Here is a 14,909-nt window from a genome sequence, read left to right as displayed (position 1 = left end):
TGTCGAGAGCGAACTAATAAGAAACAATGGCGTCGCATTGCCGTCTTTGGCTCCGAATAATATTTATGTATCATGTATGTAGATGGGCGATGGTTTGTGAACGTTTTGTCCATCGACAAGAATTATAATGGCGTCGACTGATCGTGGCATTGAATTATACTCTCTATCGCCGAGGTGTAAAGGCGTGTGGAATCGAATTACGGTCCGGTCGAACGAATCGCGATGATCGCTACGGTCGAGGTGAAGGGCGGGGCTCGATTAATTGGTGGCATTTGACGGACGAGCAACGGTCGAATCATTTGGTTAAAAGTTGTCGGGAGAAAGGCGTAAAGAAGGGGAGCATATCGACTGATTAGCCTACGAATATAAATGGTATTAATCCAAGTCTTCGTATACATATATGTATATGCGTATTCGTATCAGGGAGTTACGATAACTTCGAACCTATCTTGGGGAACACATATTATAAATATTTGTGGCAGATCCCTGAAGAAGCTGGGATTCTTAGAGCGTGTTGTGGGAAGATTTTCGAATGAAATAGTAAAATAAACGGATAAATAAAGTTTAGGTGTTATTTCGTACTCTTCCGGCCACATATAGAATATGCATCGAGAATATGGTATCCGGTGAAGAGACTTAATACGCTAACTTAATAAAATGCAATGGAAAGCTGCGCGATTCGCGAAAAAAATTGCCTCTAGCTTATAAAAATCGTTACACAGATATTAAATAAATTAGGCTGTGAGCCGCAGGAGACTCGGAGGCTGCGCGCTAGGCTTAAAATTACAAGGCTAGGTTAGATTACTTAAGCAATTTAGACTAGATATATTTCAGAGCGATACTGAGAACATCATATTAGAACCACCTCATATTTGCCGGCCCCTGAGGCGGAGGGGTAAAGTCCTCGCCTGCCAATCAGTAGGTCTACGGTTCGAATTCCGCCTGGGTTGGTGGTCCTTATCCAGGGCATGGATGTTTGTGATGTTCTATTTTTAATGTTGGAACACTCGGTGTAAAGGCCGTTTACGGGGAAGTGGGAAATCATTAAAGAAATAAATATTTCCAGTTCCAACAAAAACGATAAATTAGGAGAGATATTTTACCGAACGGATACGTATATGGATTCTTTTTTCCCAGAAAATAAATAACCACAATAAATTCTAGGCGGAACTTTGTTGCGGTATTTCCTTTTTATATATTAATGGCTGGTGTCCTAATACCCCCCGCCAAACGCCTATTGAGGCGGCTTGCCTTTCCACCTAGGTCCCCAGAGTAGGACACCATATCTCCTGCTACTGTACCAATCCGAAATCTTCCAAATTGGTTGAAAATCAATGCACTTGATGGCAATTGCCTCGTTCATTTACCCTTGCTGGCATGCAAACACATCACGAAAATTCCCGACGAACGCCGGTTTTCAGTTTTTTTTAATAGTCTTACAAATTAAGTAGGAAGTTATTGAAGACTTTTTTATGGAATGAAAAGTGGTATTATATATTATTGTGATACTTTTTTCTTATTTTAACTGACGTATATATGACATATGAAAGGGATTTGTCTGTTCATGATACACTTAAGAATTTTGTTGCAGCAACCAAACGCGTCTTGCGAAAAAAAATTAGTGAAAATATTGCAATGTCTTATGTAACTAATATTAACAACTTCTTCCACATCGTACCACGTATCATACAAGATAGACGTATTTTTGTCGGCACTTCGGCTTTTTCAATTCCAGAGCAGAATGGTGCGCTTTAATGTGCTGTTTTTCAACTCCTGGTGTTGCATGTTGCGATAATCTGAAGTATTTTTGGGTCCTCTTTCTCGTTTTCCGTATATCTTCCCAACCATATCACTGAAACGTTTTAGTCTTTTCCATTTTCATCTCCTCGTTACTTGAGCTTGTTTATTTTCAGTCCAGACCGCGCGTAATCACCGAGGCAAATGTTATCGCTGATGGTTTTAAAGCTCCTAATGGTGTTCGCAGGGCCCATTCCAGGAATTTTTATATTCCTCAGTCTCACGACCAAACTCCTATCCTTGCGAAGGTCTGGGCGTAGTTTGCCAGCTGTGCGAGGAATCGGCCAACTTATAGTTTGGCTTGAAGACAATGTTTCAGACAAGATTCCTCAAGGGGCGTTTATTCACCTCCTGCTTAATAACCCCAGACTGTTATGCGATTATACACATTTTAATTTTTCATTTTTTTCGACTAAAAATTACCTTTTATCATATAATTCCTTGTATCTCTCCATCTGGGTGTCGTACAGCCGTGACTAATGTATCTCCAATATTGAAACCAAAACTTTGCTTCAGACATTTAATATCAAATAAGTTAATTTGATAGGATATCCCAATATTTGTTAATATTTAATGCTTTAATAATTTTTAATTCGCTTTTCACAAGGTCTCGTTCCAGACTCTGCCGGAAATTTATTTTAATATACTATACGTGTGTCTACTTTAACTATGCTAGAATTAAATCTTAAGTGGCCACTGATGTATTATTTTTTTAATATTTTAAATTGTCCATTTTTCTCCCTCGCGGCGCTTCGGCTACTCGATTAGAAAGACGAAGAGGAGGCTTAAAAAACAAGTCTATGGACGTATTGGTTACAACAGGCCCTAGTATGTCCTATAGTTTCCATGGTAAATTAACTACGTCGCCGATATGAGGTATTTATTTTCAAATCGACCAAAGCAATTGTAGTTTCAATAATATGTGAGGTATTTTCATGCTATGAACGCAAACATGAGTTATTGTTTCAACGAGTATTCAGTCATGCATCGCTTTGTGTGATGATGGAATGAGTATCTATGAAATGTTATATTTTTCCGCGATGGTAAATTTTAGGTATTTTGTTAAAAATCCATATATTATTAGCGTTTTAGATTCAGTTTTTAGTCACCATGCTTACTTCATATAATGTGGAAAGGTTAGGTTGAGTAAAATGTGTGTATCGTTTTCTATCTTAATCTTCGTTAGCCCCTGGGGTAGGTAATTGTGAACTAATTATTCAACACAAACGTAAATGTCCGAGTGACTGAATACTTGTATCTCGCGATGAATTATAATGGTGTGCATTTAGGTAATTTTTTCCAATTTTGATTCCAAAACGACTGGAATTTCTTTGAATTTGTTGAAAAACTTTTATTCGTTTTACCATACTGTCCCCCATTTCTTCATTGAAATTACGGTCCTAGTACCTTTACTGCCCGCTGATTGTGTGTTTTATAGTTAGCTTACAATTTTCGTGGTATTCATCTCAAAATTATTCCCTTCAAGTAAAATTGCTCATTGATATACGTCGAGAATAAACACTATTAAACTATACACTATTGGTACGCTAGGTACTTTGATAAAAAATATTCAGCATACACGAGAATACGCCCGATTGGCCGGATACTTTATTTCGCTTTAAAAATGCTGTGGTGTGCTTTTAGGTAATTATTTATCCTCTACTGTCTGCAGTTGTTTGAATTTGCTAAAAAACTTTTTCGAGTTACCATGTTGTTCCCCATTCCGTAAATGAAAATACGATCATAGTACCTCTTCTTCTCGCTAATTCGTGTTTTAGAATTAGCTTACAATGTTTGTGGTGTTCACCTGGAAATTATTCCGTTCCAACTAAATCATTCACTAGTGTATGTTTAGAAGACATTAAACACTCGGTGCCTTGCTCATTCGGCTAAATTATAACATAGCCATTCCTTATAAATTATAATATAACCACGCCTTTGCGGTCTAACATCGAGGTTGACTCGACAGTCCTCCACATTATATGAAGTAAATATGGTGACTAAAAAATGAATCTAAAACGCTAAAAATATATTGATTGTTTTTAATAAAATACCTAAAATATAATATCGCGGAAAAATATAACATTTCATCGATTCTCACTCTATTATCATACAAAGTGACTGAATACTCGTTTGAACAATAACTCATATTTGCGTTCATGCCATTAAAATACATTACATATTATAGAACTTCAATTTCTTTGGTCAATTTGAAAATAAGTATCACATATCGGCGACGCTGTTAATTTACCATGGAAACTATAGGCCATACTAAGGCCTGTTGTAACTGATACGTCCATAGACCTGACATGTCCAACGTCGAGTGGAGCTCGACATTACAGGGTGCTGCGATTACACAAGGGCAAGGTTTAAGGAGATATCACGCATTGAAAATTTTCAAAGAATAAACTCTTTCATTGCTCATGCATAACATTACAACCGGTGGATTTTTACTTTTTACAATAACAAAAGAACGTAAAAAGTCGACAATCAATCCTGTCAGTTAATTAATTTTTTTTCCTAATACATTATTTGGAGCGGACTATTTGAATTTTTAAAAAAATATGATAACCACGAGGGGTCAATTAAGCCAATACGTCTTTCTCAAATTCAGTTATTGAATCAGTCTATTCCTTGCGTCATGGATCGTTTTCTAAGCCGTTCTAATTGGCCATCATCTCAACTGAGGAGGAAGTGGTTATCTTAATCGCCTTTCTTTTTCATCGCTGTTACGGCTATCACTCGATTTCGAAACTCTTTTCTTTCAGTATATCACCATGGTTTCTCCCCGCTTCCATATGGGATTATAAGGGGCTTGAGGGGATACATTATAGAAGTCAATTTAAAATACCACTACTAACTTGAACGCACCATCACCGAAAGAGTAATAGAATCAAAAACGCTGCAGGTGGACCAGGATTTTGTGTGCCTCTCTCTTGTTTGCTGCTTGTAAAAAAACGGACCAAGATTAACTTTAAATAAACGCTGTTTTCACTCTATGGAGCCAAAGATACTTAATTTACTGCCCGCTGCAATTTATAAAAAAATTAGATTCTCAAAAAATGTGTAAACTTGCCAAAAACTGTTTTTTCTACTGAAAAAATTAAACATTTATTTTGACAGTTTTTCATTTTTTACTATATTCATGTATGTAACAGTTACTACATTTATTTTATGGCATTCATTTTTGTTACTTGCTGTTGGCTCAATTCTGATCTTATGATCTTGGAGATCACCTAAAGCTCCCTCTCCTTGCTGTTATAAGCTTGTGCAACAAACATTTTTTAAAGTAAATAAATAATATTTATAATTATTATTGTTATCATAAATGCCTTTTTTTATTTGGGAGAGATTATTTTGTAATCCGTATTTATTTGAGGGAGAATATTTTGTAATCCGTATTTATTTGGGGGATCTCAGAACCGCATTATCTCTTCGTATTTTTTTCCTGGTAGTAGCTAGTAATAGGGTAGTTTCCTTCATCAAAGAAACCGAAAGGCATTGATTGCGATTTGTAACCCACCATTACTGTATTCATAATATACAAATTATTTCGTTTTAGAAATACCGGTTTAGACGAATGGCAATGGTCCATTTTTATCCTCATTTGAAAAGGGCCAATTTGGCGCCCATGCGATGCCACTCCACGTGACGTCACAGGGACCTAGTTTCTATAGGAGAAGATAGGAGTTATACATCGTCTGAGATTACCAATGCATGCATGAGGCGCAGAGCTCACGGAAACATGTCTTAATAATCACCTATTAAAACTGGCTAAGGTCGGAAAGTTTTCTTCGTTTAATAAGGTATTAATAAACCTTTTTTAAGCCAAGCGCTACCAGCCAGCAAGGCACTCAGCTACCCTCTGGCAGCCTGCGTCGTATCAGCGCTCAGAGCCTCGATCAAGGTCACCTCACAAGACGGGAGGGGGAACCAGAAATACGTCACACGGAGAGATTTCCTTACCCGTCTCGTTTTCGCGCGCTTGAAACTTTTCACTTTTCATTTAATCGCGAAAAAGAGATATCTTCATTCAAAAATCTAAAAGCGTGAAATACGTACTCCAGGAGTAATAATCTTCCGATATAGGCAATAAAAAAATAATAGGAAGCCACCCTATTGCATATATGTGGTGTTCGATTAGCATAATACCTACTAAGCCATGGTTATGATTTAGAAAACATTGTGCTTGGCGAACTCGTAAATTTTCTTATTCATCCCCCAACTCTCGTGTGAAATAAGGTCATTATTGCCTTCTTTCATTCATTCCCATATATTTTAACGAGCTATCCTTGGAAGTCGATGCCCTACATGTGAAAATTACTTTTCCTCAGTATGTATCTAAAGCATAGCTGATTGAGAAAGGAGCGTTTGCTCCATAAAGCGTTCAGGAAGCAGTGGGAATGGAAATGACATCACACTTGAAACTCACCCACTAATCATCAATCGCGGTCATTTGTATCTAAAGTCTAAATCAAACGATCATTTTCTATCGTCGCGAAAAGTGATCACTAGAGCGATCTCTTTTCGCGACGGGAAAAGTTGATCGCTCGAGTGATCATTTTTCTGAATCACACGGTCCCTCCCGCCGTCGCCTTTCGAATCACTTCCGATATCACAGCTCGTTGTCATAGGACCCGCGTAACGAAAATATGTATCTTGTTTGTTTATCTATGTCGTTCCCACAATTGTCAAACGCTGCGCTGCAATCGCAAGCGTTCTGATTGGCTGATATGGGGTTTTAGTGACGGTTTCAGCGACGGAAAAAGCGACCGGACGAGCGATGAAAAATAGCGATGGGAATCCTCATCGCGATCGCGAAAAACAATTGCCGGCGACGATGGTTTTTCGAGTGATCACTCTAGTGATGGCGATAGTGACGACCACTAAGAAATGACGGATAAAATGATCGTGCGATTCAGGCTTAATCTTAGTCCCCAACTATCTTTACAAGTTATTGAGGACGTAGCATATTTAACTTATTGCAGTTTGTTGTTGTGCACGAGTTAAGATGTTTAAGTCGTGTAGCCTCTGAATTCCTTGCTGGACTTCGTTTTCTTCGCCTTTGTGGAGGTTTGGGTTTTCCCCATCAGCAATACGCCTCCGCCAGCAAATTCTTCGTGAAACTAATTGCGGCTGTGAGTAATTGTCGGCGCCAACGCCTTGCAGTGAAATGAGTGACCCATCGATAAGTGGCGAGTAACCTTTTGACCGCGAAGCAAATTGCTTTAAGAATGCTCTCGCATCTCGGAGACAGTGTAAGAGTAATGAGTGAATGAATGAAAACTGTCTGGAGCTCAAAAGCGAAAATAACATACCTCCTAGGCCTGAATAGGATAAATCGGTAGGTAGGGGGGGGGGGCAGTGGCGTAACTATAGCGGGGGCGGGGGGGATTAAGCGGATAGATCCCCCCCAAAGCCTCATGAGAAAATTTAAATGCTGACTCCAGGTTTCTCTCCACTATTTCCTCATTGCGCAAATTACTAAACCTGTACGTCGCCTACTCCTAAGACGAGCTTTGTTCAGAAAATAGTGGGAACTAAATTTTTTTCTCGCCATTTTGGAAAGTCCGAAGGCAAATTTTTTATTATGTTGGTATACATGCCCCTTAACTTTGATAAAATTTTCAGCTGTATTCATTGCTTTATCTGTGGCAGCTGCTAAGGTTAGACGTATTTGAACTCGGCAATTATTGGCACACACCTCATTGCTTGTTCGTGCCAAATTTTAGGCCAAAAACGATACCGTAACGATGCCCCAGCATCTATATTGGACATACATGGCTCCAAGTGAATTTTTCTTGTTTCTTATTTATCCATCCCTAGAAACCGCTCTTTCTCATTCCACAGCTTGTTTTAACGTATATGACTTTCGGTTTTTACTAATGACTCTTGAATACTTTGTATAAAATAGGTGATCAGTTCAACTTATGCGTTATCTGAACTTTAAAATCTTAATTTCGTGTTATGGATACATTTTTAAAATTATTAATAGATTCTCTGACGTTTCCATTCTCAGAGGGAGTGGTTAATAATTAAAATCAGAAGCGGAAATTATAAGGAGAGTATCCCTTCCTCATGCGTTTAATTAGTTTACTTAATTAAGAGCCGAATTTAAATGAGAAAAGCCATCTGGGATAATAAGAAATGCAGGGACTGATGAAGCGGCTTCCCTCTTGACCGCAAGCTCTTAATTTTTATATCAGACCACCATCTGCGTAATGAATATTCTCCGGACCATGTTGTGTTTTTTTTACGTATTTTTCTTCTTGAGTCGAGTTGGTGGCTAACTCGATTATTGCCAGTAATCTATCCCTCGCCGCTCGAACGATTATCCGTAACCCAAACGGGAGTTTAATGACTGTGACGTCAGGACTCTTCTTTTTCTCTCTCTCTCTCTCTGCTTTAGGAAAACATTCCTCCAGTTATTTTATCCTCGTTGGCGATTTCAATTTTTTTTTTAGCTGTCTGTCTTCTTTCCTCATCATTACGGTAACTAGCCTCTTGATGGATTGCATGCATGCATTGCCTTTTTAAAAATGTTAACGACTTCTCGGTCGCATATCAGTGTCACTTAATGCTACAAAGTTTTAATCAGCCTTTCCTCGATATTCTCGCTTGTTTTTCATCTTCCCTTTTCTGCGCTCGTTGATTTTTTATTGATATTTTTAGAATTTTTTTTGTGTTATGAGCTATGTGCAACACGACACCCATTTTATTCAAGACCATGAGCCTTAACTTTTGAATATGGGCATTTAAGATTTATTGAAGTCAATCGTTGGAACTATCGTGCATTCACACTACCATGGTTAAAACCTGTGCTGCCCACTAGTGCTGACATCTAAAGTTAACGAGAAATTGACGGTTAGCAAAGCCGTTGAGGTATGCAGGGTCAATATATTACTGTGTTCAAAGTGTATTTAACGAATAATTTTTCTTCCGCCCATATGCTTCCTTGCTTGGAAAAATGCTTGAAAAAAAATAGAGCGAAGGGAGCTTCACTAACTTTTCGTATTTCTCTAGTCTAGTCTAGGAATATGCTTCCGGTCTCCCAGCGCCTAACCATCGTAATGTGGCAACGTTCATAACTACAGTAACTATTGTCAGAACATGCATTTGCACTGCTATTTCGGACAACTATCGTTTGGACGATCGCTTGGACAATCGTAATCTGAACGAGGCATTATTTTTCATCCTCTCTTTTCTCCAGCTGTTGATATTTTATTGATATTTTTAGGATTGTTGATCCTTTCTCCACGTCATTATGGAACTTCTCTTTAGATTGATTGCATGCATGCATTGCCGTTTTAAAAATATTAACGACTTTGTTATCGCAAACAGTACCACTTAAGGCTGCTAAGTTTTCATCAGCCTTTCCTCTATATTCGCTCTTATTTTTTATATTCCTTTTTTTTCCACCTGTTGTTATTTGTTTAGATTAAACTTGCAGGCTTACTTCGTTTGTCTCATGTAAGTTTGGTGGTTTCGTTTTGTTTTTTTTTCAACCTTCTACTCATGTGTGTGAGGCCCTTTTTTTTCTAGTTCAGTCTGTCATGATCTGCCGATCCATTATGGGTTGGGGAAATATATTTTGTGTACTTCTTTAGAGGTTGTACTTTATTTTATGTAAACCTCAATTTTTAACTCTCGTGCGGAATGATAATTTGAGGATATTTTTATGCCTGCTGGTGTTATGAATTATGTGCGAATTGCGACACATTAATTTCACAACTAATAACCTTAACTTAGGATTAAATACATTTAATATTTAATAGTTTGAAGACATCTTAGCTCCTAAGTAAGCTTATATTGTTATCTATTTCAGTGGGTCGATAATTTGAGATGAACAGGCCCCTTATCATTTAGTAAGAGTGTAGTGTTCCCCTATTCTACAAATCGGCTTATTCATTACTTTAATTACGATTTATTTTCTTATCACTCTGATTAGGCGCTATACTTATGGGTTAAGCTTACGTAATACGTCCATTCGGGAATACTGCCTGGTTATCTTATTCATTTCATTTCAACTTTTCCTGAGACTTGCGCATTGGCGCACTCTATGTATTAATTTTTACTAGGATATTCATTTTCTCACATTTACTTACCTACGAAATGCTTGTTCTCAGTTTTCATTAAATATTCTTGTTTTATTTCTGATTCGGCTAAAAGTTTACGAAATAATATGTTTTAAGAAAAGTTTACATTTTTAAGTCATATTAAGATATCGGGGACTTAAAAATAATTTTATTTTATATTTTCACCTATTTTGCTCATTTAATTTGTTTCCAAAATCAAATAGATTCAAATATTTAGGAGTCCATGTAGCAAAAAAAATTAGGATGGGGTTTAAACGTTGAACACACGATCAAAAAATCGTTTAAAATATTGCACTGGGTGATGAGAAACCTCAGAGGAAGCACCAGGGCCACTAAAGAAATGGCCTATACAACTCTAGTGCGACCAACATTAGACTACGCATCTCTTGTTTGGGACCTACATTATAAAGGAGAAGTGAAGGAATTGGAGAAGTTGCAGAGGAAAGCTGCTAGATATGTGTTGGTAGGCACAAGAAAACGGAGAGCGTTTCAGAAATGCTCAGAATTCTGAGGTGGGAGAGTTTATATGAGATGAGGAAAAGGAGCAGGCTATGTGGTATGTTTAAAAGAATGAGTGGGGAAAAGGCATGGAAGGAGTTTGGAAAGGACATTACAAAACCCAGCTTTGTTGGAAAAAATGATCGCCAGTTCAAGATAAAGTGCCGATTACAAAGGACAAATGCAAAGCAGTTCTCCTTCTTGAATAGGACCATAAGGATCTGGAACGACTTACCAGCAAAACTACTTGAGCCCTTCCCGAAAAATTTACATATTTTGAAAAATCGGTTGAAGAATTAGGGACCAATGGTTTCTTAGGCCCACCACACACGTTCCGGCCCGGCCTCAAGGCCCGGCCTCAAGGCCTGGCCTCGAGGCCGGCCTTGAGGCCTGGACTGCGCAGTTTGGTCGCCTCCCACACACGTTCAGTTTGGCCTCAAGGCCCGGACTGTACAGTCCGGGCCTTGAGGCCAAACTGAACGTGTGTGGCGATGCCTTGAGGCGGATCGTCGGCCGGACGGCCGGATGGGAATCCAATGAGGTCCGGCCTCAAGGCCAAGCGAAACGGAGTCGGAACGGAGTGTGAAGGGTGAATCCTGCAGTTCGAGACACTTGTTTTCCCCCTCCCACCACATTTTCAACCCTCTCGCATCTACTATTTGTAAAAAAAAAAATGCGAGACGCCATAGTTTGAGGAGCTCTATCGTCTAGATGAGGCAATCAATTTCAATGCAACGAAAAGCTACGAAAGGGAATTTATTTCTACGTTGCATCATCTACGTAAAAAAATTTCCGCCCCATATTGTTTTCTGTAATTTTTTTTATAAAAAAGTACCCGTTTTTTGCGCCTAAAATCAAGTTTCCCAACTTTGAGCGCTTGGTAGTCCCGTAGTTTTCGATCCAATAACTTGGGATTTTTATATAAGATAGCCAAATCTATTATTAACACGTTGCATACAGATGGCGAGAATTCTTGTCATTTTTTTCCCGAACGTTCCGGACGGATGACGAAGATTCTCGTCATTTAGGCGCGTCAACCTAAACAGTTTTAAAGCGTACAATGCGTAGTTGTTAGTACGTTTTCAATTGTTGTTCGTTATTCATAATGAATTGATGCATCATTAAGTTTGCTTGGGTAAAGTTATATTCTAAACATTAGCTTTTTAACCATGTTTAAAACAAAGGCATTACGCCCTAATAGGCACATATTTCCAATCTCAACACATCCACCCAGAATTCCTAGGAATTTAAATACCCCGGTACGCAACGTGTTAACAATTTGCAGAAATTTAATTTTTGATACCACGAAAATTGATAGATTTGTTGTAAACAACGCTAATATTTACTAACTTTGAAACCAAAGGATCAATTGAAAATTTATTGGCATTGTTTTGTGCTGTAGAATGTGAGCAATGTAATTACATAGATCATACACGTTAAATGTCAGCAGTATATTCAATAGTGTTTGATATTTATTCTTGTTTTGAGATCTGATTGTTAAAATGGAGCGTAATCAGCATCCTTGTTTATTCAAAAGCATAATAGCAACATACATAGCAACATGCATAGCAACATGGATACATATTCATAAGAAAATCTATTTGATGAACGTATCATCAAAGCTGTCTTGTTGTTGATGGTGTAGTGTGCCTGTTGGCGTTGTAGTGAATTGTGAAGGATTTTGTGAAATACTTTAGGTGAAGCATGTCTTTCTGGTCAAGGGATTGCCTACTTCAGTTCATAGAGAAATACCGGGGCCACGGAAGTATCTGGAAAATTAAAGCCAAAGAATACCGCAACAGGGACATGAGGGAGGCAGCTTATCAGGATTTATTGAATTTTATGAAAAAGATTGACCCGCAAGCAACTAAGGACAGTGTTGTTAAAAAAATAAACAACTTACGGAGTTCATACAGAAAAGAGCTGAAAAAAATTAAATGTTCACAAAAATCGGGGGTGGGAACTGAGGACGCGTACGTTCCGAAACTATGGTACTTCAACGAGCTGAACTTCCTACGAGATCAAGAGGAGGCAATGGAAGGTGTATCAAACCTTGATGGAAGTGATCAGGTACGCATACAATTAAATTATAATTATTATACTATTCAATAATTACTCATAGATCAATGTTTGCAATGTCTTGACGCAGGCACAGATGGTTTCTAACATATGACTTTATTTTCGTACTTTCTAATTAGTAAATTATTACATAACCTCAGATTTAAGATATGTTATTAGTCTTAATGCACGTATCTATCCTGCCACTCCACGGCTCCTTCGTCGTTGAAGTATTTCACGAATCTTTCCCTTACATCTTTCGCTTTATCACTTTTTGACCGATTAGATCCAGGTGCCAAACTTTTGTTCGGATCCATTCGAGGTCCTGCAGTAAATGTACCTGTTTCCAAATCTTCATTGTCCAACCAGTCAGAAGGGCTGTATTCTTTAGGTATTTTGTTGCGAAGGTAATTGTGTAAATAGCAGCAAGCAACAGTAACACTCTCTACCTTGTCTAAATTTATGAAGGAAATAGGTTTTTGTAAAACTCCGAATCTTTCTGCGAGTATACCAAACACACTTTCAACCACGCGTCGTCCTCTTGACAAGCGATAGTTATAAATTTTTCGCCTTTTGTCAGTGATTTTGCTGTTAAAAGGCTTCATAAGATCTTCACGAAGCGGGAAAGCATCGTCAGCGATGAACACATATGGAAGAGTGACTCCGTCAACAACGTCTTCTTTTGGCACATTAAGGCGTCCATTATTAAGAACTCTGTAAATGTCTATCATTTCAAAAACTCCACCATCAGATACGCGGCCATTGCATCCAAAGTTAAAGTAAAGTATTTCATAGTTCGCATTAACTAATGCCAGGAGTATCTGGCTATGAAAATTTTTGTAATTGTAGAAAAAAGACCCGCTTCCTGGAGGTGGTGTTATTGCAATATGTTTGCCATCAATTGCCCCCAAACAATTTGGAAAGTTCCACTTCAGTTCAAACCCTTTGGCCACTATCCTCCATTCCTCTTCTGATTTTGGACACTGAAAAAATAGTGCATGATAAAAATAGCATTAGAAGTAAGCCAATATTAAATGATTTTGTGGAACTTAACATATATGTTGGGTTTCAGGAAGAACTGAGTATTGATGTGACATCCGAGCAGAATACATGTTCTCCGCCCACCACTCAGGTGTCGTCAGCCCAACGCTTTGCCCAGCAGGCTGATAACTTGAGCTTCTCTGAGTCAACACCATCTGGGCCTTCAGGAGCTGTAACTTCCAAGCCATTTAAGCGAGCTAAACCCCTAACGCCAACTGACCAACTTTTGGTTACTGTGGGCCAAAGATTAAAGGAGGTCAAGAAAGAAGACCAGTTTGATCTGTACGGAAAGCATGTTGCCCAAAAACTTCGTCTACTTATTCCTGAACAGCGAATCTTTGCACAGAAACTGATGAATGATGCTCTGTTTGAAGCAGAATTAGGATCACTCCATAGAAATGCTTCAATAAATACCGGTTTCCCTTTGGAATATGGCCCTCCATCACATTCATCAGATCACAGTTTCCAGTCGCAAATATCCGTCCAACAACATCAAACTAATTCTAACTACCGATCAACATCTGAGGAGCAGCAATCTTTTTTTGATACATTATAGAACCAAGTTTATTACACCCATTTACAATAACTTTTTCTTATATTTTTTTATAATTTAAAATATTGGCCCTAAGTACTTAACATTACCAAGGACAGTAATACGGGTCAATTTATGTTTGAAGTGTTTGTAAACAGCTCTGCATTTGTATTTCCATCGGTTGTTCAATAGAAATTGACTTCAAATTGCGTACATTGCATTAAGAGTCAAGTAAAGTGAGTACCTATACACGAGTTGAACGTATAAATAGGCTAATAATTTGAAGACAACACGGGAGATAGAAAATTTTGTTCATATAGAAGTTATACTATGTGAACTGTAATGTAGATAAGATGATTAACCACTTTAAAGGGATATTAGGGCCATTGAAGGCCCTATAGCGCTACCGTTAAGCTGCAAAATTATGGGAGCTTTATGAGTTAATTACGTAATCTATCAGCCTGAAATTTTGCAAACTTATACATGGTTATAAAAATTTTACACGGTTAATTTTTAAGAATATTCCAGGACTCTGGAAGGCCCCTAAGCCGTACAGTGAGCCGAATGAAGCTTTTTTAAATCTATTTCACTTAATTACAATTGTATCGCACAGCGGACATGATGATTACTAAACTTTTAGAGCGGTGAGATGTCTATGCTTCATCTTTTATTAATCGCTATACCATGGCACCATCTATACTCACTTTTTTTGAACACCACATATATTATCTAATTGTTAACCAAACTTTTTTGCATGGTCTATCATTGTCATGTGTTGACTTAGACAGTTTTTTTTTCATATTTATAAGAAATGAAGTCAAATTTTCTTCCTGGTGTCCGCATTGCTGTATCCGTTTTCCTCTAATGTGCCTCCCAAGATATTTAAT

At 38.0% G+C, this 14,909-nt stretch overlaps 2 protein-coding genes across 2 annotated transcripts in view; both read left to right on the top strand.

Moving 5' to 3' along the window:
- LOC124168700 (laminin subunit alpha-1) overlaps nucleotides 1-14,909 on the top strand; it is a 229,995-nt gene that overhangs the window by 40,917 nt on the left and 174,169 nt on the right. The window lies entirely within an intron of this gene.
- On the top strand, nucleotides 11,708-14,221 carry LOC124169830. The gene is made up of 2 exons (XM_046548617.1): nucleotides 11,708-12,461; nucleotides 13,522-14,221. Exons 1-2 carry the CDS (start codon nucleotides 12,096-12,098, stop codon nucleotides 14,044-14,046), a joined length of 891 nt encoding a protein of 296 aa, XP_046404573.1. The 5' UTR covers nucleotides 11,708-12,095; the 3' UTR covers nucleotides 14,047-14,221.

The sequence above is a fragment of the Ischnura elegans genome, chromosome 12 (assembly GCF_921293095.1).
Source record: "Ischnura elegans chromosome 12, ioIscEleg1.1, whole genome shotgun sequence".
NCBI lineage: Eukaryota > Metazoa > Arthropoda > Insecta > Odonata > Coenagrionidae > Ischnura > Ischnura elegans.
Note: the sequence above shows the minus strand (reverse complement) of the source record. Positions and strands in the feature narration are given on the sequence as shown.